At 47.6% G+C, this 24,426-nt stretch overlaps 1 protein-coding gene across 2 annotated transcripts in view; it reads left to right on the top strand.

Annotated features, from left to right (window-relative positions):
* The window catches only part of RABGAP1 (RAB GTPase activating protein 1), a 142,603-nt gene that overhangs the window by 43,692 nt on the left and 74,485 nt on the right, over positions 1-24,426 (top strand). For both annotated transcript variants that reach the window (XM_066580813.1, XM_066580812.1), the window contains exons 12-13: positions 6,617-6,710; positions 9,990-10,140. In XM_066580813.1, the coding sequence (XP_066436910.1) occupies positions 6,617-6,710; positions 9,990-10,140 (245 nt within the window). The remainder of the gene's footprint in view (positions 1-6,616; positions 6,711-9,989; positions 10,141-24,426) is intronic.

Genomic DNA, 24,426 nt, shown 5'->3' with positions numbered 1-24,426 from the left:
ATTTTACATAATTTTGGGCCCACTGTGTGCCCAAAACTATATAAAAAAAAATAAAAAATACTCACCGCAGCGCTGTACCACTGTTTTGTCAGTCCGGCGCTGCAGCATGTGACAGGTGACATCAGCAGGCCAGGTCACATCAACTAAACCTACCATGTGGGGATCTAATGTTAATGATGATGTTCTGACCGCACTCACTTAGTAAAGAATTCATCTGGTTATCCGCACCTCCACAACTCCTTTGGCTTTCTCTGAGGCCTTTACGTTGTGGTTGAGGCCCTACTTGCAATTTGGGTTTGCCTGGGGGAACATCTGACTGCCGGGAGGTCCTGGGCTGTGGACCCCTTCTGATCTGCTATCGATTACCTATCCCAGTGGTGGCGAACCTATGGCACGCGTGCCAGAGGCGGCACGCAGAGCCTTCCCTGCTGGCACGCGCCCCATCGGCCGCTCACCACTTGTGAATACCAGCAGGGGCCGCGGCTCCCCTGCCGGCATTCACAAACGGCACTGCTAGCCGCGCTGATCCCGGCACACACTGACAGTCTGCAGCTGGAATCCGCCTCCCCCCTGCCCCGACGTCTCCTACTACTTGGTTCCGCCGGGAGGGGGCGGTGTCCAGCAGCGTGTGTGTCAGAATGTGTGCCGGGAGCATATTAACACTTTCTTCCCCACTTCTGCAGCAATCAGCAATTCCCAGCAACCTGATTGGTTGCTTGGTTTGGCTGATTCACCAAACAACCAATCAGGTTGCTGGGAATTACCTATTGAGGCAGAAGTGGGGAAGAAAAAGTTAATATGCATGCCGGGACCATCGCTGACCAGAAGAGGAGCTGAGCTTACAGGAGGAGGGGGAGGAGGAGGAGGAGGTAAGTATGTGGGTCTCGGGAGGGGCACTGTGGGGTGTCACTAATGCACGGGGGGGGGCCACTGGGAGGGTGTCACTAATGCACGGGGGGGCCGCTGGGAGGGTGTCACTAATGCACTGGGGGGCCGCTGGGAGGGTGTCCCTAATGCACTGGGGGGCCGCTGGGAGGGTGTCCCTAATGCACTGGGGGGGCCGCTGGGAGGGTGTCCCTAATGCACTGGGGGGCCGCTGGGGGGGTGTCCCTAATGCACTGGGGGGCCGCTGGGGGGGTGTCCCTAATGCACTGGGGGGCCGCTGGGGGGTGTCCCTAATGTACTGGGGGGCCGCTGGGGGGGGTGTCACTACTGCACTGGGGGGCGTCTCTAATGCACTGGGGGGCCGCTGGGGGGTGTCCCTAATACACTGGGGGGTGTCCCTAATGCACTGGGGGCCGCTGGGGGGGGGGTGTCACTATTATCGCTGTGGGGTGGGGGACACGATTACCGCTAGGGCCGCTGTGGGGTGGGGGTCACGATCACCGCTGGAGCCGCTGTGGGGTGGGGGTCACTATCACCGCTGGGGCTGCTGTGATGTGGGGGTCACTATTATTGCTGCAGCGTGGGGGTCACTATTACTGCAGCGTGGGGGTCACTATTACTGCTGGGTGGGGGTCACTATTACTGCTGGGTGGGGGTCACTATTACTGCTGGGTGGGGGTCACTATTATCGCTGGGGGTGCTGGGGGGTGTCACTATTACCGCTGGGGGTGGGGGTCACTATTACCGCTAAGGCTGCTGTGTGGTGGGGGGTCACTATTATCACTCTGGGGGGGTCACTATTACCGCTAAGGGCCGCTGTGCGGTGGGGGTCACTATTACCGCTGGGGCTGCTGGGGGGGGTGTCACTATTACCGCTGGGGCTGCTGTGTGGTGGGGAATGTTTACATGTGGCGGACATGGGCAGGGCCGCTTCAAAATAGACAGCGTGCAGATTTTGACTACTTTTTGGATGCGGAAATGCTGCAGAATTTTCCACAGAAATTTCCCCTGAGGACATTCTGCAGTATTTCCGCATCCAAAAAGCAGTCAAAATCTGCACCCGGTCTATTTTGAAGCGGCCCTGTCCTTTTTAGAACGACGGGGGTAAAATCATACGTCTTGATAAGCCCCGCCCCCTGACGTATTGGCACTTTGCGATAAATAAGTGGGTTTTAGGTTGCAGTTTGGGCACTCGGTCTCTAAAAGGTTCGCCATCACTGACCTATCCTGAGGATGTCATCCATAGCAAAAGTGGACAACCCCTTTTATAATTATTTACTGCATTCAATTAGCGATCATCATTGGACTGCGTAGTTTAACTACATCCTTCTGCAATGCCGCCTGCATTATAGAAGCATGCCAGAATTTAGATAGAGTGCTTGCCACGTGTAACCTCCTGATAGCGAAGTGTCTCCTCCATCAGACGGGATCTGCTCCTGTCTACTGGCTCTATATATAGCTGTTATTCTCCAGAGTCTCTTACGGAAAGCTTTATCATTAGATTATCCGTATTCACTCTCTCTGATATGGATAACTAATTGATTTTAGACTATGTTGCCCACAAATTGCCAACCATCTCACAATGGGCTTCTTCTTGCCTTCCTCTGGATCAACACAGCCTGAAAGTAGAAGTTTGGGATCATCTCGTTTCCTAATAATATCTCACAATGCTCTTTTTATTTTCAGAAGCTTTTTTTTTTTTTTTCCACTAAGAAAGTTAAAAAAAAAAAAGAGTAATAAGATAACAAGATTAATAGAGGGATTCAAAATCCCAAGGCAGAATAGCCTGGTTTGGGTTATACATATTCTAGGCCCTATAACCTGTCTAGTAATGAAAGCTTTTTTGGGGAAGAGAAGTGAAGAAACAGGAAAAAACCTGTTACATAAGTGAAATTGTTGCTTTTCTCAAAGACTCTGATTCATCGGGATCGTGCAGGTTGTGGCATCTGTAGAACAAGGAACGTCCTCTGCAGCATCTGGAGGAAGTTACCTGTTATACAGGTGTGGCTTTGAAAGAAAATACATTGTAGCAAGAATTGTAGCCACCAGGATATTTGAGACTTGGTAACCACCCCTGGATAAGTATTATTGATAAATATTGTATAGGAAATGATCAGATGAAAACAAGGCTTAGGCCGCCTGCACACGAGCGTTCCGGATTCCACTCGCGGATTTTCACGCGCGTATGGTACCTAAATGTGCTTGCGGATAGGTGCGGATGCGTGAAAAATCACGCGCGGATATACGCGGATGTGTTGCGGAAAAAACCGCGCAGAAAAATCCGGAAGACACCCTTATTGTAAACCCAACCCCTAGAGAACTGCCCATTCCCTGGAAAACAGCTTAAAAACCAACACCTAGACTTCGTTTTGTCCCTCTTGCTTGTGCGAGCACTGTTAAATTATTCTGGCAACATGTTTTCACCCGGTGAGCAGATGTCTTTGTGGGCATGGTTGATCCATGTAACTTTTTTCGGACGTACTGCGGTAACGGAGGAGGAAGAGCCCCCCAGGAAAAAAAGGAGGTACTGGGTGCACCCTGGCTGGTGTCTGCTGGCTGCTCTCTGGTAGATGAGGGGACTGAAAGGACAGATCTGCAGTTGAAATGTGCCTGTGAAGCTCTGTGCTGTGTGCTGGGACGCCTCCTACCATGCCTACTTCCTGTAGTCATAGCAACCAGTGACTCCATCCGCAGCTGCACTCCGGATGTACTGCGTGAAAAAACGCACCCATTCACTTGTATTGGAGGCTTCACGCGCATGATCCGACCAAAATTAGAACAGGTCGCAGATTTTTTCACTCGCGTGAAAAAACGCGATACACATCCGTCCGTCTGGGGACAACTGCGGATCCTCATAGGAGTATATTGGCTGCGGTCTGGGGCGGATTATGTGCCTAAAATCACGCGCTTGAAATTCTGCTCGTGTGCAGGCACCCTTAAGGTCCCATACACTTTAGACTTTAGTCGTCCAAATCTGCTGATAACTGCAGAGCTAGATGGCTCTAATGTGTAAGGGGGGGGAGGGGGGGGGGGGACCAATTTTCTCGTCACAGATGATGATGGATTAAATTCATTTAAATTCAACGCCCGATCCTATTGTTCTCTGGGAGATAAGTCACCACCAGAGCTGTTGGCTGCAGCTCACCTCTCTAAACACATGAACATTTTAGCCAGGCCGAACATTCATGTGTACGGGGGAGTCGGTGGGAACAGCTGTTGGCAAAGGATTGATGTTTCCTAATTGCTTTTCCTGATAGCCAAAAGTTAGCACGATTTAGTATATTTAAAATATAAGCAGACTTTCAGGTAATTTTCAGAATAAACTCCTGTGTGTACCTGAGGAGTATCTCTGTCATATGACTTGTATATGGAAGTTTTCACCTGTTTTCCCCTATGCAGTCTAGAGGCTTTATCTTTCTCCCTATTCCCTGAACTGGTCGGTGGAGATAAGCTGTTCTAATGTATAATGTCTCGAAGCACTGCAAACACAGCGGTGCAGGATCTCTTCTCCCTCGGTAGCACACCGTCATAAATAGCAGCATCATGGAGGACATTGTACAGAAGTACTGAGCAGTGCAGATATGATTTCCATAGCTATGAGACCGTAAACACTATTACTGCAGCAGAATTGCTGTATGAGTCTCCTTGACTCTGTCTCCTTTCTGCAGCCCGTGCTTCTACTCCTCCTCTAGAAGAAAGCAACCCCACCACCCCCAATGTCCAGAACTTTAGAGAGATTTTTCAGTGCAAAGATGTAATTTTCGGGGAATAGTGATTTGCAATTTTGAGAATTGTCACATAAGCACAACTTTTTTCAAAGTGTAGTGACTATTTGACTTATGAGAGCTGCTTAGGGACATACACAAGATTTTTTTGTAATGGAGTTTTTGTGTTTCGGCTATGGTTGCACTTGTCAGTCACTGTCCGTAGCATCGTAACGAGCCAACTTAAAATAGTGCAATCGTAAAGTAACCCTTTCCAATCCAATTTGTATCCTAGTTTTCCTAGAGGGCTTTCTCTTTTTCTGCCGTTATACAATGGCGCTATATACTGGCTAATGCCAGTACTGCACGAGGTGACACGTTGGATAGGCTCCGGCAGCAGAGAGGCTGGCAATATAGAGTAAGAGAACCCCGATGGAAGTCTTCCAACATCGGAGCCATACAGCCTTAAATCATAATGTCTTAAAAAAGTCAGACCCTGGATTGGAATGGGTTAAACTACCTTCTACAATTGCCTTGCCTGCAATCCATGAGCAGAAATATTCACTTCCTATGACATCAAGCTGCATGATGTGCTGAAGAAGAGGACTAAAGAGGGAGTATAACCCAGTGTGCAACTTGATTTGGAAGCTGGAGAGTAGAATCAGTCCATCCTCATTCTGAGCATGCTATTCTACAAGCGCTCTCCCTGGCGATGCTGGCAAGGGGGACGGGGACATGCATTTTTTATATGAGCTTTGTGCAAAAGCCACTTTGCAATAAATAACTATAGTACCACATTTCTTCTGGTCTCTGATTTTATTTAGATGTGTACCCCCGTCTGCCATGCCTCCAGGCTTTGGAGAAGTGACGTCAGAGAGGCTCGCCAGGGTTTCCGTATTTTGTTGTCGTGTTATTTTTTTTTCTAAATAAGAACAATTCCCCTTATGATTGGTTTATTTTTGCTGTTTTTCTTCACATTTTTTTTCTCACTCCGGTAATGAGTAAAGTGGTAAGTGTAAGTTGGCGCATAAGGAGAAACGAATATAGCAAGTGAGAGTAGTAGGGAAGGCTTCAACATTTTTTAGCTTATTATTCTGGCTCCTGGCCACAGTGAATTGCTGAGTTTCAGCTTCACTGAGATGAGCTATTGCCACAAAAAAAATATTCCGTGTACCTAAAACCCTGCATTTTATTGGCAGCTGTTAAAATTGCATTGGAGCTTTGGCTAAGCTAGGATAAAAAGTGTCCATGTGTCATCACTCATAGGAGCTTGAATCCCTCCCTCTGGATCGTGAATCATCTCTTTAGCTGATCTGTGGGTTAATGTTCTATTGTTTTAACCCCATCCTGACCACTTAAATATAAGTCATTTGTTCACGGGATGGGGGGAGGGGGGCTGTATATAGTTGGAGCCAAGTGCCGGGGGTGTCAGCTATTTTCAACAGTTGCTGGCAACAGCCACAATCACAGCTAGCTCCAAATGTGGCTGTTTAACGACTTGGATGCCGTGGTCAATGCTGATTGCAGAATCTAGGCAGTTAGTAAGAAGTGGAAGGAGGGAGGGGGGATGCTTCCACCAGCACCCCATGCTCTAGTGAAGGATCCAAGGATGGCCATGTATAGATGCCTATTATGTCCTGGAGATGTGCCTCCACCAGCAAATATTGTTCAGCTCGTATATGCTAGCCGATCAGTTGTCAAACGAACATTCGATTATTCATTGACTAATCTTTTGCACATTCACACATGGATGTTCGGGCCTTAGAATTGGCCCATGTCAATGCACCTCCACCTTATCAGATTTAGATGATCCCATGTTGTTCCAAAATTCCATACCCAGTAGGTCAAAAGGGCTAATATACGCTTCTAGTGCTTTCACTGCAAAAATGGCATGGAAGCAGCATGAGAACCATTTCGTCTCTCTTTCCAAAGCCATCTGATTATGGATGTATCGTCTGTTAATACTTCTATCGTTCCCGGGTTATATTGTGATGGAATTTCTGAAGACTTCCATGTTTTACTTCTAGATAATGATGAGCCCCTTTTAAGTGGTTCTGGGGATGTATCCAAAGAATGTGCAGAGAAGATCCTGGAAACCTGGGGAGACCTCCTGTCGAAATGGTAAGAGATCAACTTGGTAATAACGGGGTGAAGAATCTGAATTTTAATTTTGAGCATTGTAGTCTTTTGTGTTGGCCATATAAGTGGACATTATGTGTTGATCATAGCACTGCGTCCACTTATCTGTTGAAATTCATGTTTTTCCACCGCCATGTTTGTGTTCACATTGCTAGGAGTGATTGTGTACCTGACTGATGATCTGCCTTCACTGGAGCATTTAACCTGCGATCATTGATGCCAATGTATACTTAGTGCCTTTGTTACTCTACAAAGGTTCACCATGCTTATTTTAGAAAGGTAGACCTCTTCACGTAACGTTAAGGCCGCCTGCACATGGCAGAGCCGGAATCCGGCCGGTGACCCCGTATACCTCTCTTTTAATTTCTTTCTCTGTACTGCAGATGTCCTGGGCGGTACGCCATCGGGCATGCGCAGTACAGTTTTTTTGTTTTTTTTTTATGTTTTGTTTTGCAATGGCGCAACTCCCACAGCCCTTCTGTAATGTCAATTACGGAAGGCCCGTGGATCGGATGCTTTCCATTGACTTCAATAGAAGCCGTCTGCCCGGAATTCAGGCTAAAATAGAGCATGCTGCGATTTTATTTTCGGCACATATTGGCCGCAAATAAAATCCGCATCTATGCGTGGAGCAGAGGAATTTCCACACACATCTATGGGTAAATTGAGCAGCGGATCGCCCACGCCGGTGACGAGCACGGGATCCACAATTCAATTTGCCCCCGTGTGCAGTGGCCTAAGGCTGTTCCTTCTCTGCAGTGACAATATAGCTTATGTGATGGTCTGAGATGCTCCTCTACAATGTGCTAATGCCTTTGATTGGACGTCAACGAAGGCTAGTGAATGGCGTCTGAAGACAGGGTGGTGATGTCACTTTTCAGCGTCTACTTGTACCCTATGAAGGAGGCCAGAAAAGGAGTTACGAGGAAGTTGGTGTTTTAAATGAGTTGTCCTTTTATGTTGATGACCTTTCCTCAGGATAAGTCATATCAGATAAGTGGGGATTCGAGTACCAGCACCCCCCCCCCCCCCCCCGCCCCTCCTTGATCAGTTGTTTGAAGGAGACATGCTGCTTGTCAAGAGTGTTGGCCTCTTTCTTGTATACAGGCGTGTATTGTACACTGTGTAGCGCCATGGATGAAATTGCAGCTCAGTACCATTCACAAGAACATAGTTGGACAATTTTCCTTAAACTATTACTGTGCTTTCCAAAAACTTTTGACTTGTCCTAGTGGCATGTCAAAAGTTTTGATCGCTGAGAGTCCAGATGCGGAGACCCTATCAATTGCCAGAACGAAACAGCAAAGTATTGTCACTACTGGGTCTCTGAAGATTGGTTCAATAGAAGGTATATAAGCCCGTCTTCAGCTAGCGAGCAGTGATCGTTCTCAAATGAGTGCTTCTGCTGCTTTGTTCTAGTGACTGGTGGGGGTCTCGGCAGCCAGATCCCGGTGATTAAAACTTTTGAAATGTCTAAAGTTTTGGAAAGAACAGTTACACTCGATACACAATGAAACGAAACAATTTTAGGAAAAAGATAAGCGTATAAAAACAACCGTGGCCTAAGAAAAACTGCAGCCGGAACTCCGAGTAAACACTGCAGGATGTGTGATAAAGAGTTGAGGGGGTAGAAATAGCCTAAACTAGTCATTTGTTCCAAATAAATGAAATGAAATTTCAGAATATCATCAATGTGTTTCTCTCTTGTTCTTTTTCGTTGCTCTAATTGTTGTAACTGCTAAAATCCACCGAACAAGTCTAACGTCTACAGCAAAGTGTTAACGAGCTCTCATGCTTGTGATAATGGAGATTTCCTACTAAAAATGTTTGCCTGTAGTCGGAGTATAAATGTGCAGAATAGTATAGACCAATTGTCTCCAACCTGTGGCTGTCCAGCGGCTGCGAGACTGCAACTTCCAGGACTGGATCACAACTTGTAGTTTTGCAACAGCCGAAAAGCCACAGTTTGGGATGCATTGCTACAGACCTTAAAGGGGGTCTCTACTGACATATCTGTATTAGGAAATAATTGTATGTACCATTCAGTAACAGTTCCAGGACTTCTTGCACCTTTCTTCTATTATTCCTGGGTGTTACCGGGTGGGGCGTATGTCCGTACAAGCCACTAAAAGCTGACTGTATAAGGACACCTCCTTTTGACAATGGAAATGGTAACACCCACTTGTCAGTATATTTATATATTTCTTAGAGGAACAATACGGGTTCTTAGAAAAGATGCTCCAGTATTGTTTTAGGGAAAACCAGTATGTACTAACATACACATGTCAGAAGTGGTGATAGCTCCTTTTTAAGAAAGTGTTTTTCGGTCCAAAATTCTTATTTAACCCTCTCCAATCCACTGTCTGACCTCTGAAGACATTACGATTTAAGACTGTACAGCTTCGATATCCGTCGGGGTTCTCTTACTGTATATTCCCAGCTTCTGTGCTGTCGGAGCCTATCCAACATGTCACCTCGTACAGTACTGGCTTTAGCCAGCATATAGCGCCGTTGTATAACGGCAGAAAAAGAGTAAGCACCCTAGGAAAACCAAGATACAAATTGGATTGGAAAGGGTTAAAGATAACACACCGGCTGCCTGCAGCTCCCACTAGAGGGAGCTTACTGTATACAGTGTTACTAAGTCCAATGTATAGACAATGTGCAGCAAGCTCCTAATGGACCTTTAACATGAACAGATAATCGACCAGTACTATCAGCAACTGACAATGCTCCCTCTAATGGTGACTGCACGCATAACTATTTGCAGTGTTACTCAGTATTTTATATACATTAAAATGACCCTCCAGTCCCTATCTACAGGGGATGATTACCTGCTGTTTATTTTCCTTAGCTCATGCCTTTTGACTGCTTTTTAGCTCCGCTTTATTAGGACAGAGCTATGATATGTGGCCATAGTTTAGCTACAACCCCTAATCTGAAATAGTCTGAGACACACCCCCTGTCTGCTTCCTCTGCACCCTGAACCAATGATAAAACAGGGGGTGTGTCCCAGACTACTTCAGATTAGGCCATGTAGCTAATCTCTAGTCACAGATCACAGCTGTGTCCTAATAGAAGTGAACTAAAAATCTACCAAGGAGAATGATCTAAGGAAAAATAAATATCAGGTAATCCTCCCATGTAGGTGCTGACTTCTATATCCGTTTTCAGCTCCTGATGGGAGGGTTGTTTTAAAACAAGTGCTGACATAGAACAGAGTCCTTTTTTGGAAAACTATCATCATTTCATTCTTCTCAGGCACTTGAACCTGAGTGTACGTCCGAAGCAGCTTTCTACGCTGGTGAGGAGTGGTGTGCCAGAGGCATTAAGAGGAGAAGTGTGGCAGCTACTTGCCGGATGTCACAACAATGATTACCTTGTGGAGAAATACAGGCTGCTCATCACTAAAGTAAGTCCATGACGCTGGTGTGGAGATCAAAATTGGGCTTTGAATGTTTTAGGTCCTGAGTTCTGTGACGCTTGAAATCCGCCATTCTCTTCACACATAGATGTATATATTTGAGGGACATTCCTCTAAATAACTATATATGTTTCGCTACTCTTTGCATGCTTTAAATAAAATGACGTGCCGTCCCCCAATTACCTTAATCCATTAAGGACAAAGCGTCATAAGTAAATACGGCGCTCGCTTCTGAGCTTTAAACCCGTCCCATCATAAATATACGGCGCGGTTTTAAAGCTCCTGCAATCTAGCAGAAGCAGGCTGGGTCCTTGGCTGTTGGAGACAGCCGATGACCCAGAGGAGAAGACAGAACCGATTTATAATCCCCCCCTGCCTTGTCATTTGTAGCCTGCATAGTGAATACAGGAAGCGGCAGTGCTCTTTCCCTTATTGGACCCAGCAATCCCGTGATCACTGGCGACCCCCAGCATGGCAGAGCTGCTGGGTCTTGGCAAAATCTGACCAGCTCTGCTAGTGACTACTGTCACTCTAGGGTGGTGTGCCTGTAACTGGGGCTCGTATGGATGCTCTATATACAGTGTAAAATTGCAAAAAAAAGAAGAAATTGGTTAAAAAAAGTATCCAAAAATAAGTTCCAAAAATTATAGCATAAATTATTTAAAAAAGAGAAAAATAAACTGCCCACACCAACCTAATCTGTTGCCATACCCTTTATGTAATCAGAGACTATACGAGTTACATATTACATCATCCCAAAAAAATAGAAAACCCATTCCTCTATTTTATTTTAGCGCTAATGTACTAATTTTAGAAATTAAGAACTATGATTTTTTTTAAATTTTTTAAAAAACTTTTTGTACTATTAAGAATGTAGAAAACATCTGTGAAAAAAAAGTAATGACAATCAGCCCTATATGTCACCAAAACAAAAAAATGCAGCAGAAATAACTTTGGTAGCCCAAGAAATAAAAATATGGCCATAGAACCACCACAACAAAAGTTCTAAAAAGTGTCCGGTTAAAGAGGTCATTTTCTTTGAGCGATTCCATTTTCATTATGAAGCAACTAAAATACTCACAGGTTGTCCAGCTGCTGGAGCCCCTAGTGATCGGCTGTAATTTGTGGGGAAAGTGTTCAATTTCTCTGCAGTGCCTCCATAGGAGAAATGAAGCATTGCATGTTGTTCATTGGAATCTATGGAATGGTCATGAGAAATGTGTTCAACTGCCGCTGTTTGATGGAGATCCTTCATTATGGACTCTTCTCTATGAACTCGTAATGTCTTTAACTACCTTTTTTAAAAAAATTTATTTTAGTTTTTTCCTCCCCACTTTCAAAAAAAACCCTGAGTCTTTTATTAATCCATGCACATAGCTGTCTGAGGGCTTTTTTTTCTGTGACTAGTTGTATTTTTCAGTGGTGCTATTTAACATGCCATATAATGTACTAAAAAATGTTAAAGAATTCTAAGTGGCATGAAATGGGAAAAAAACACAATTCTGCCTTCATTGGGGGTCTTGTGTCTACGGTGTACACAGTGCTGCACACATGACATAACTTTATTCTATGGGTCAGTACGGTTATGACAAATACAAATTTTATGCTTATTTTTTAAAATTAGTATTGCAAAAAAAAAAAATCACTGCAAAAACATTAAATCATTTTCTGCCACCATCTTCTGACCACCATGCCTTTTTTAACTTTCCCATCGACAAAGTTGTGTTAGGGCTCTTTTTGCGGGACGTCCTGAAGTTTCTATTGGTACCATTTTGCAGGTGACTTTTTGGCCGCTTTGTATTTATTTAATTCTGATGTTGTATGTAGGATAAGTAATGCGCTACTTTGGTAGATTGGACTTTTTCGGACAGATGCCAACTGTTTCGTTTTATTTTGTTTGTTTTTTAATATACACATGGGGAAATGGTTTTCTTTTATTTAACTTTTTATTTTTTTTATACTAAAACTTTTTAAACTCCTTTTTTACATTTTTTTATTCTCTTTAGTCCCCATAGGGGAACCTACTTTGATTGACCAGTGCTGCCCTGGCCAGATGAGCGTTTTTTTCCCCACGCTGCTAGCAACGCATAGAAGCGCTCACATGAGAGAATGTTAGGCGCACAAAACAGCGGGCACCTAATAAAGATAGGACATTCTGCAGGTCACATGTAGCTCCGTGGTATGCACCAAAGATAGGACCTGTCCTATCTTTGGTGCGAGCTACGCAGGAGTTTCCATTGACTCCTATGGGAGAAGTCTATGGAAACTTCTGTGCAGGAAAAGAAGATTCCCTGCTACTTACAGCAGGGCATTTAAGATGTGGTGCCCAGTAACACATTTTAAATGTCGCGCTGTAAACTCCTGTTAGTCCTCAGGGGGTTGAGGGGACTCCTCAAGTGTTCCCTTAATCCCCGTGGGGACTAACAGGAATTTACAACGGGACATTTAAAATGTGCTTCTGGGCAGCAGATTTTAATGTCGTGCTGTAAGCAGCGTGTATTCCTGCAGCCCGCTGCTGGGGCAGTAAGGGACTCCCTCTATTTCTCTCCCCAAGGGATTACCCAATAGCGGGGCGGGGTAGGGGGGGGGGATTTCAAGGCTTTCCCCTAGAGCTTGGATGCCCTTCTAGCTACGCTTCCTCTATTTTTGCTATGGGAATCCCTGTGAGATACCATGTAGCTATGCCTCCTCTCTCTATCCCCGCCCCTCTGCCTGCTATGGGGATATTCCTCGGGGATCCCCATAGCAGGGAGAAACAGCGGGCTATGGGTTAATCCCCTATAGCAGGGAGACAGTGCGAGTCTATGGGGGATTAACCCATAGCAGGGACAGACAGAGCGGGCTATGGGGGATCAACCCATAGCAGGGACAGACAGAATGGGTTAATTCCCCATAGCTCTGCTCTCTTTCTCCCTGCTATGGGAAAATCCTGAAGCCCTGAGGGGCTGCTTCTTTCTCTCCTGGAGCAGCTGCCACTCATGCGATTATTTTATTTATTTATTTTTTTTTACACACGCGAGCAGCAGGGATTTTTTTTATTTTGCGTGGCTATTTGTGCACCAATGCCCGAGCCCTTAGACTGTCAATGCATACTAATCATATAGTCAGAGAAGCGTTTCGGCCAACTTTGTTTGTCCAGTCCCGGTGGGTCGCTTTAATGCTACAATTCTGTTTCTCCTAGCTACATTATTGCTGCTAGATCCTGTGATTAATTTTGATGTATGGAAGATGTGTTCGAAACCATATATTCATATTTTAAAGTACGTATTAAATTATTAATGGTCGACTTGGCAGCAGGTCGCAGAACTGCTTTTCAAAACAGATTTTGACTGGAAACCCCTTTACCCTTTAGTTAAAGCGAATCCCATACTGATCTAGACGTTTTTACGGATGTCGTCTCAGTGAGGTAGATGTGTTGTCTATATTGTTTCTGTCGTTCATGATTATGTTTATTCAGACTCGGTTTATTTTCATATCCTTACATTCTGCGCACCGCGTTCTTATGATGGTTTTAGTGCATATAAAAGAGCGTTACAGTACACCGTGGTTAGCGTAAGACGAGTAAAAGCAATGAAGCATTAAATGAAACCCATCTGTAGCAATGAAAATAGCAACACGCCAAATTTGGAGCACTACTGGAGTCCTATAATAAAAATCACTGCTTTGCTTGTAAACATAGTTGATTCCTTTCTGGAAACGTTCTTTGTAACACTTCTGTAGATTAGTACAATGAAGGAGAGACCTCGGAACATTGCTGCACTTGTACCATACCGGCTAGGACACGTATGTAAGTTTTTCTTGCCTTGTAGGGATATTATATGCTCCCTTAACCCTACCGAGATGTCTTGCCTATCCCAGGCTGCAGTCTCCTGCTCAACCAGTTCTGCTCGCCTCCTTAATGTTTGTGATGTTGCCACTTGTTGGCCAAATTATGTTACCTCCAAAACCGAGGAGACCACATTGTCACCACTGTATCCTATTAAACGTTATGGCATATTGTCATGATGCTATGTAACATTATGATCGGTGTCAGTCGGACTTCTGGGACCCGCACTGATCCGAACTACAAAGGGACTGCAGTCCCTTCAGATTATCTCTTGCACAGCAGCATCCCTGCCAACTGCTGTGCAGGTAATTGCTGCACAAGCCCATTAGGTAAATCAGACAGTCCTGTGGTTGCGCGCACAGAGGGTGGCCGTCACAGGGCAGGTAAGCAGTGCTGCTCATTAGCCTCCACCTGTCTAGTGCTATTCCATCTTGGGGGGAGGGTCTCTTAAAGCTTGTATAGTGGGGAACACTCGCCAGCTTCCATCTACTTCTATAGACCTTATAAACTTGCTAGTGGAAACTTTCGGCCGCCACGATGAAAATGAAATTCATTGAACTGCTTTTTGCCTTTGTTTAGATCACTTCCGATACTGACCATGTATCTTAAAGTTATTTCTTTTAATAGTTTGCACATTGGCTATCAAAAGTACTTTCAAAATGCAGTAAGTAGCAAGAGTGCAAATTCCTTTATTTACCTAAAATGACTTTTATTTACCTAAAAATCCCCTCTGAAGTGCTGGTCACTAGGGGGTTCCCTTTCTTCTAATTTGCTGCCCACTGCATGTTGTCATGGGAAGTCCATCTCTAGCAACAGAGATATGGAGAAGGATTAAAGAAAGTGGGAGGAGGGGTTGTCTCTTGCTGGCAATAGAAGTCTGTGGACCGGAGAGGAAGCTGCTTCACAGACAGAGAAGCTGACTCGCCCACTCACGTGCTGCTGCAGCTACTAGTAAGTGTTTACTGTATCACAGCTACTAAAAAAATGTCATCTACTTGCTCAGTATACTGTTGCTACTGAGAGATGGAGAAGATAACCTGCTCGCCTATGTGTGCAAATCATGGAGACTACATACCCCCCCCCACTCTCTGAGCTTACAGAAGACTGATTATTACCAATGGAGCCTGCATATTGGAGAGCTGGTGAAAAGTGTAAGCCACGTAATTACCTAAAATAGCGTTGGTCCTCATGTACGCGAAGCAGCAGCTTATTCTGAAAAGTCTGAAATTTGAGTCTTTTGGGGTGAGTGACCCCAACTGATTCTGTGACAAAGCCAGCCAGGATCAAAACTGGGCCTCCACCTGGACTCCCACCAATCAGATATTTTGGACATGTCCTATTGATACGTACAGATACTAGTTAATTACTAGAACGTTAACAACCATAGAATACAACCATGCTTTAATAGAATAGACTTTTTACACACTCTTGGTTGGTTGTACCGTAAAACTTGTGTTTTAGTAATGACGTTATTCGTAAAATGTTAAGTTCTCATGTAATGAATGACCTAAACGTCTACCCGGGGACACTTCGCAATTGGTACGGTTACAAAACCAGATTGACAAATCTTGTTTTGCACACATGATTACAGTGTACAGAATGCTTCTTTGCAATCCACTGCTATATTCTGCCACAAGCAGAGCAAGGTTAATACTTAATTGGGCGTTTGAGTATCAGACTTACACCCCTCCACTCCTCTTACCGTCAGCCACTTTGCAGCCTGTCAGTCCTCCTGTCAGAGGTGTACCTATAATTGTATAGTAGCAAACACCGGTGCCCACCTGATTACATAGTAGCCTGCAGGTTTCAACATAATTACATAGCAGCTGCCGGAGGTTCTTGTATTATTATATCCCAGAAGTGGTGCCCATCTATATTATTATTTAGATAATGCAGCAATATAGACTTGCAAATATCTTGCTGACTGCAAACAGGAATACGAGTTGTGGAGCAGACATGTACAGGCAGAGCTAAGCACTATGTTCACCGAGAAATGGGAAGGATTGCTTTGGGAGAAGTGCTGCATAGTTCCCAGTACATGACACAGTACATTCATGGGGAACTGTATGGAGGAGACATGAGACAACAAACAGTAGAAGGTTCACATGCAGAGCCAGTGCAGATTTATAATAAGTCGTGAAGAACGCCTTCCTTTTTCTAGTCTACCATTGCCCCATAGGTATTGGATCCAAGCATTTTCAAAAGTGCCTGAATTGCTTTAGCTATGCCGACAATTTTTACTTACTCTAAGAAGTACTAATAATTTGTCAGATCTTGATCTAGTGGCATTGGAGTCACTAATCATAGCTGCCTCCTGTTTTTCAATTTTTTTCCGTTGTAATGTTGCATCTCACTTTTAGCCTCCTTTTTCTTTTGTTCTTTATGCCCCATCGTTCCTATTTAACCCCCTTCCCTCTTTCTCCTCTCTTTTTGCCTCCCATCGCTCTTGCATGCGATCCCTCTCCTGTCTCTCTTCTCGCCACCCGATCTCTCCCATCTCTCTTCTCGCCCCCGATCCCTCTCCTGTCTCCTCTCCCGTCTCACTTCTCACACTCAATCCTTCTCCCGTCTCTCTCCCTCCCCCGATCCGTCTCCCGTCTCTCTCCCTCCCCCGATCCGTCTCCCGTCTCTCTCCCTCCCCCGATCCGTCTCCCGTCTCTCTCCCTCCCCCGATCCGTCTCCCGTCTCTCCCCCCCGATCCCTCTCCCGTCTCTCTCCCCCCCCGCCGATCCCTCTCCCGTCTCTCTCCCCCCCGATCCCTCTCCCGTCTCTCTCCCCCCGATCCCTCTCCCGTCTCTCTCCCCCCCCGATCCCTCTCCCGTCTCTCTCCCCCCCCGATCCCTCTCCCGTCTCTCTCCCCCCCCGATCCCTCTCCCGTCTCTCTCCCCCCCCGATCCCTCTCCCGTCTCTCTCCCCCCCCGATCCCTCTCCCGTCTCTCTCCCCCCCCGATCCCTCTCCCGTCTCTCTCCCCCCCCGATCCCTCTCCCGTCTCTCTCCCCCCCCGATCCCTCTCCCGTCTCTCTTCTCGCCCCCCGATCCCTCTCCCGTCTCTTCTCGCCCCCCCGATCCCTCTCCCGTCTCTTCTCGCCCCCCCGATCCCTCTCCCGTCTCTTCTCGCCCCCCCGATCCCTCTCCCGTCTCTTCTCGCCCACCCCGATCCCTCTCCCGTCTCTTCTCGCCCCCCCGATCCCTCTCCCGTCTCTTCTCGCCCCCCCGATCCCTCTCCCGTCTCTTCTCGCCCCCCCGATCCCTCTCCCGTCTCTTCTCGCCCCCCCGATCCCTCTCCCGTCTCTTCTCGCCCCCCCGATCCCTCTCCCGTCTCTTCTCGCCCCCCCGATCCCTCTCCCGTCTCTTCTCGCCCCCCCGATCCCTCTCCCGTCTCTTCTCGCCCCCCGATCCCTCTCCCGTCTCTTCTCGCCCCCCCGATCCCTCTCGCGTCTCTTCTCGCCCCCCCGATCCCTCTCGCGTCTCTTCTCGCCCCCCCGATCCCTCTCGCGTCTCTTCTCGCCCCCCCGATCCCTCTCGCGTCTCTTCTCGCCCCCCCGATCCCTCTCGCGTCTCTTCTCGCCCCCCCGATCCCTCTCGCGTCTCTTCTCGCCCCCCCGATCCCTCTCGCGTCTCTTCTCGCCCCCCCGATCCCTCTCGCGTCTCTTCTCGCCCCCCCGATCCCTCTCGCGTCTCTTCTCGCCCCCCCGATCCCTCTCGCGTCTCTTCTCGCCCCCCCGATCCCTCTCGCGTCTCTTCTCGCCCCCCCGATCCCTCTCGCGTCTCTTCTCGCCCCCCCGATCCCTCTCGCGTCTCTTCTCGCCCCCCCGATCCCTCTCGCGTCTCTTCTCGCCCCCCCCGATCCCTCTCCCGTCTCTTCTCGCCCCCCCCGCCGATCCCTCTCCCGTCTCTTCTCGCCCCCCCCGCCGATCCCTCTCCCGTCTCTTCTCGCCCCCCCCCCGATCCCTCTCCCGTCTCTTCTCGCCCCCCCCCGATCCCTCTCCCGTCTCTTCTCGCCCCCCCCCGATCCCTCTCCCGTCTCTTCTCGCCCCCCCCGATCCCTCTCCCGTCTCTTCTCGCCCCCCCCGATCCCTCTCCCGTCTCTTCTCGCCCCCCCCGATCCCTCTCCCGTCTCTTCTCGCCCCCCCGATCCCTCTCCCGTCTCTTCTCGCCCCCCCCGATCCCTCTCCCGTCTCTTCTCGCCCCCCCGATCCCTCTCCCGTCTCTTCTCGCCCCCCCGATCCCTCTCCCGTCTCTTCTCGCCCCCCCGATCCCTCTCCCGTCTCTTCTCGCCCCCCCCGATCCCTCTCCCGTCTCTTCTCGCCCCCCCCGATCCCTCTCCCGTCTCTTCTCGCCCCCCCGATCCCTCTCCCGTCTCTTCTCGCCCCCCCCGATCCCTCTCCCGTCTCTTCTCGCCCCCCCGATCCCTCTCCCGTCTCTTCTCGCCCCCCCGATCCCTCTCCCGTCTCTTCTCGCCCCCCCGATCCCTCTCCCGTCTCTTCTCGCCCCCCGATCCCTCTCCCGTCTCTTCTCGCCCCCCGATCCCTCTCCCGTCTCTTCTCGCCCCCCCGATCCCTCTCCCGTCTCTTCTCGCCCCCCTCGATCCCTCTCCCGTCTCTTCTCGCCCCCCCCCCGATCCCTCTCCCGTCTCTTCTCGCCCCCCCCCCCATCCCTCTCCCGTCTCTTCTCGCCCCCCCCCCCCCATCCCTCTCCCGTCTCTTCTCGCCCCCCCCCCCCCGATCCCTCTCCCGTCTCTTCTCGCCCCCCCCCCGATCCCTCTCCCGTCTCTTCTCGCCCCCCCCCGATCCCTCTCCCGTCTCTTCTCGCCCCCCCCCCCGATCCCTCTCCCGTCTCTTCTCCCCCCCCCCGATCCCTCTCCCGTCTCTTCTCCCCCCCCCCGATCCCTCTCCCGTCTCTTCTCCCCCCCCCCCCGATCCCTCTCCCGTCTCTTCTCCCCCCCCCCCGATCCCTCTCCCGTCTCTTCTCGCCCCGCCCCCCCCCGATCCCTCTCCCGTCTCTTTTCGCCCCCCCCCGATCCCTCTCCTGTCTCTTTTCGCCCTCCCCCGATCCCTCTCCCGTCTCTTTTCGCCCTCCCCCGACCCCTCTCCCGTCTCTCTTCTAGCCCTCCCCCGACCCCTCTCCCGTCTCTCTTCTAGCCCTCCCCCGATCCCAATCCCTCTCCGTACCTATCTGTTGGTCCAGTTTTAAGGTGTTTGAGCTCAACGGTGCCAGCAGTCTTCCCATATATCACGTTTTACTTGAAATCTTTTCGAAAAGGGTCTACGTTACTGTTAGGTAAGCTGTTGGACACATCCAAGTGACTTTGGATTTAGGGCGGACTCATAAAAGCGTACGCGCAAAACGCTTCTGTCGGCACAGCTGATTTGTGCCGCAAACTATGTCATTTTGCACATAATACTGTACCTTTTTGCACTCGCTAGGCCATTTTACATGGGCAAGGGACTCGCACTGTGATTTTGAAGGCTAATTAGCCTAATTAATGCTAGATGTGTTCTTTTTCCTATGGAATTTTGCATTGCACAATTACGTGGGTATTCAGTGTGTATTTGCGCACCTCCCTAGACTTCTATGGGGCCTTTGGTGCACAGATGCCATGAAGAATAGAGCATGCTGCATTTTTTTTTTTTTTTTTTTTTTAGCGTGCTCGCAATTTGCACCAAGGAGCGGGAATGAACCCATTTAAATCAATGGGCTCAATTCTTTGCATATTACGCACACAAGCAGATTTGTGCGCAAACACGCTCATGTAAATCCGCCTTTAAGGAATGTGAAATAAATCAAGCTTTACAAATTGGAATATCAATATATTATCATGCAAAACCCTGGTCCATACACTACAAGGGTGAGTAATAATCAAAGTAGTGTCTGTACAGGTACCAACAATATACGACATGAAGGTAGGTGTAATGTATTTTGTAACAGGAATAATCTATCCCACAAAACATGCTCTATGTAGATGCCAAGCACCCTCCCTAAGAAAGGTGAACCCTGTTTAGGATCCTCATGGTTGCACCCCCCGATCCCTCTCCCGGCTCTTTCCCCTCCCCCCCCCCCCCTCCCCCACGATCCCTCTCCCGGCTCTCTCCTTCTCCCCCCCCCCCCACCCCCCCCGATCCCTCTCCCGGCTCTTTTCCCCACCCCACCCCCGTTCCCTCTCCCGGCTCTCTTCCGCACCCCTCCCCCTGTTCCCTCTCCCGGCTCTCTTCTCGTTTTAGCAGTTGGATATTTTGACAGGTCAGACACAATCGGTTCTTGTCACATAATGCCTTCTTTAATAGGCTGATTGATTTTATTACCAACAGTTTTTTTTCTTCTTTTTTTACATTCCTAGTTGTAGCACCAGCTCAGGCGTCTGCCCATGTGTACCCACATATGCCAACCAAAATACATTCCCTGCCTTGATCTCCTATATCATTGATGCTACTCTGATGGTTATTCACCATGGTTTAGTATGGTATAGTATTCATGTTTTATTATAAGGACTTGTGTTTTTGATTGATATCCTTACTTTTTATGTCTTGTACATTTCCGTTGCAATTTTCTAAACCAGGACAAGTGTTGGGGAGAAGAGCTGTCTGGCACCCGGGGTGGCTGGAGCTCTGATGCCTGCTGTCTGCTTTCCTGCGACAAAGCATTAGTTATAGGGCACTGAAATATTAATGCACGGATCTTAAAGCAAAAAGCACGTTCATCCGGGCCTCGCCGGATCGTCATTGCATATGCTACAGGCGGCTTTTTTTTTACCCTTTTTGTGGCACATTGCAAGAGTCCAAAATTGAAAGCTCCAGCTACAGTCTGATTACTGGTTATTTTAGTAATAGTTTGATTAATTTTCTTCTGCACAAATTAATTGGGATTGAGATAACGTAATTGTAGGCCTGTCTTTTTGATTATGTACGTCAGCTAAGCCCCACCACCGTTTTTTTTTCTTCTTCACTTGTCCAATCCTCAGCAATACGGGCAGCAGTTACATTGTTTCTCCAGGCAATTAATGAAGATTTGCATATGGTATAGTGATTCGGGCTGTGTTCACATTTTGGTGCTGAAGCCGTATCACTTGCTGATTAGCGCATCCTTCTAATTGAGCACCGGTAACAGCAAACGGTGGAGTGATACTATTGGAATATCTGTAGGATGGATCTCATTACCGTGTATTTGATCAGTGGGTATGCATATGTTGACAAATGACATCTACGGTTATCTGTTTTCAGTGCATGTTGATCACCGCTAATTGATGGGCGACAGCTGGACTTGTTAGGGTAGAAACACGTGGTGTGGCACTGATGTGGCTGTGGTGCGACGGATAATCACATCTGAAATCAAGTAGCTGCACAATTTTGCCATTACAATCAGCTGCTTGTATTTTTTTTTCTGTGGGAAACTGCTGTTTTCTAGCAAAACCATGTGACCTCTTAACAATCTGTTGAAAAAACTAAACAACGTAGTGGCTGCCATCCAATAGGTGGCGATATGGAGGCATTGTTCCATCTTCTCATTTGCATACATTTCGCGAAGGAGCGTGCATGACCCTATAGGTCTCCTCACACTAGGTGCCCTCCCTAAGGAGAAACTTCCAACCCAAGTTATAGACCTCTCATCCAGCAGCCAGTAACTTACTGATGAGGGGGAACAAGCCCAAAATAGCCTGTCCGTACAGATCTTTTCCTTCGATGTGGGCTATGATGATATATTGTTTTTTTGATATCCAGTGCTTTTATTGAATCTAGGGCGCGGTGATGACAAATCCGATAAAAGCGTTTGAGGGGACCTCTTGAGCTTTGCAGTATTACGTGTTCTAGTCACTGATTAGGAGGGTCCGTGATCCCGGGATTATTCTGATTGCTAGATTGGAGCTGGGAAGGAATGTTTTACCCTTAAATGAGGAAAATTGGCTTCTACCTCATTGTTTGTTTTTTTTTTGCCTTCTTCTGGATCAACATTGGGGGGGTAATAGGCTGTACTGGATGGACATCTGTCTTTTTTCAGCCTTCCATACTTTGTGATGTGATGTTGGGTCGTGGTGATGTACAGTACACTCCTGCCCTTCACATCCAGCAGCTTTTATGTTGTTCTTGCACTGCATATTAGCCCCCTGTTGGTGGTATTAATGGCCAAGCTCGCTGACATCACTTAGCGCTTTCCATCTCTCTGTTCTAGTCCATATTTTGCATGTTTTCTGTGCTCACGCCGGCTTCCTCCCATCGGATTTCCTCCCACAGTTGACTCTGGCACATTAATTGGCTCCTGATACCGCTGGCCCTAGTCTATCTGTGTGATCCTTTGAGTGATCATTTGTATGAATTTGGATTGTCAGCCTCTTCTGGCAGTGATGTGAGGACATTATCCACAAATGTCTGCTTGATATTTACTTGCCAAATTAATAAAGATGATTTTGTTTTCTATTAAAAATATATTTTTTAAACTATTAATGTAATTGCAGAAAATCCAGCAACCAGGCGCCCTCCATACTGTACAGCCAAAGCCGTTTATCTGTACTGCATTTATATTGGTGCCCTTTACATTAATAGGGCCTATAATGGCAGAAATGAGATTTCCCTTCTGAATGTCAGGGCGGTCAGAAGTAAGGAAACGGCTGAGCGTTTTGTGCTACCATGTTTCTATACTATATTGAAAAAAGTATTGGGACGCACACAGAAGGTGATGAAATTCGATTGTATTCACATTTGCCAATATAGTGTTGGGCTGCCTTTGGCCTAAATGACTGCAGTAACACCCCCCCCCCCCCCAGGCTGCTTTCCATTGCATTCCTATAGATGTTCCTATTGAGGAAAGCTTCAGATATGGATATAGGGGATGATGGGCGTATTGGACATGCATGGATGCAGCATTCTATTTCTTCCCAAAGATGCTCAATGGGATTGAGGTCTGGACTTTGGGCTGGCCAATAAAGTTTGCGTGCTGTATGACATGGAGCTCAGTCATGTTGGTAGAGACAGAGCTGTACCGAAGTATTACCACTGGATAGGTGATGCCACATTGTCTGGAATGTCTCCATACCCATTGGTGTTGAGGGTGGACTTCACTATAACTAATGTCCCTAGTTCTTCCCAGCGGAAACACCCCAAACCATAACAGAACGGCCCCCAAACTTCACTGCTGGGATGATGAAGTTCTGTAGAAATCGCTCTCCAGGCAACCGCCACACCCATGGTCCTCTTCTGCTCAGCCATGGCCGCCTTCCTGCTTCAAAGAAGTTCCAGCTATGACTGTAACTATCAGATCCTCTGATCCGGGTGACGACGATGCTGGGACCTGATTAGTTCAGGTCCTGATAAGGGCACTTGAATCAGAAACAGTTTGTTTAACCCATCCCATGCTGCGGAACGCCATGATCGGCAGGTCCCTGCGGCACAGATTGAATCAGCTGTCACAGTAACGCCCCTTCCTCATTTGGATGGTGGCTAGGGATTGCCTGTGGCATCAGTAATGACATCACAGAGATTCCCTCTGCATATCTGGGCTTGCAGGCATGCAAAGAGAACGTGCATCCTCTTTGTATATCTGTGACTGGTACCAGTGGTCTGTATGTGGGGATAGAAGGGAACACAGACACGCCTGCTAACCTGCGTCCCCATAGTGTTAATAAATAAAATGTGTACAGAAAAATGTTTACATTTAGTAAATGAAATGTGAACATTTTTAAAAAATGTTAAAAATAAAAAGCTGCACTCCCCCTAAAAAAGTGCGTCCCTTTCATCCAATCTTGCGTACTAAAAAATATTCCTGTACATGGATGGTTATCCTTCTCATACGGAGGCTGCGGCTGAAGCTAAGGCTGGATTCAGACGAACGTATATCGGCTGGGTTTTCACGCCCAGCCGATATACGTCGTCTCTCTTCAGGGGGAGGAGGCTGGAAGAGGCGGGAGCAGTGCTCTGAGCTCCCGCCCCCTCTCTGCCTCCTCTCCACCCGCCTGCCCTATTTGCAATGGGGAGAGGCGGGACGGGACGGGGCGGGGCTAATTCTCGAAACTTAGCCCTGCCCCCGTCCAGCCTCTTTTCATTGCAAATAGTGCAGAGGGGCAGAGAGGGGGTGGGAGCTCAGTTCCTGCTCCTGGCTCTTCCATCCTCCCCCCCCCCCCCCCCCCCTGCAGATGAGGACACTGTATATCGGCTTGGCGTGAAAACTGAGCCGATATACGTTCGTCTGAATCTAGCCTAAGGGAGGAAAAACATAAATGGCTACAAATGGGTTTTTGTTTTCACCATTCTTGCATAAGCATACGTTATACAATACACACATATGTCATGGCATTATATACAGGAGAACTGGAGGATTAATTTATAATGGCAACTGCAATATTGGTCCATGAAACTGACTGATATCGCACTCTTAAATCTGCGTTTTTTTTTCCTGCGAGTGTTCTAAGTTTTGTGAGAAAAATGCACATACAATTGTGAAAATCACACATAGCTTTAAC

Source organism: Eleutherodactylus coqui, chromosome 10, assembly GCF_035609145.1.
Source record: "Eleutherodactylus coqui strain aEleCoq1 chromosome 10, aEleCoq1.hap1, whole genome shotgun sequence".
NCBI classification, from domain to species: domain Eukaryota; kingdom Metazoa; phylum Chordata; class Amphibia; order Anura; family Eleutherodactylidae; genus Eleutherodactylus; species Eleutherodactylus coqui.
The sequence above is the reverse complement of the archived record's forward strand: the minus strand, read 5'-3'. Positions and strand labels throughout refer to the sequence as shown.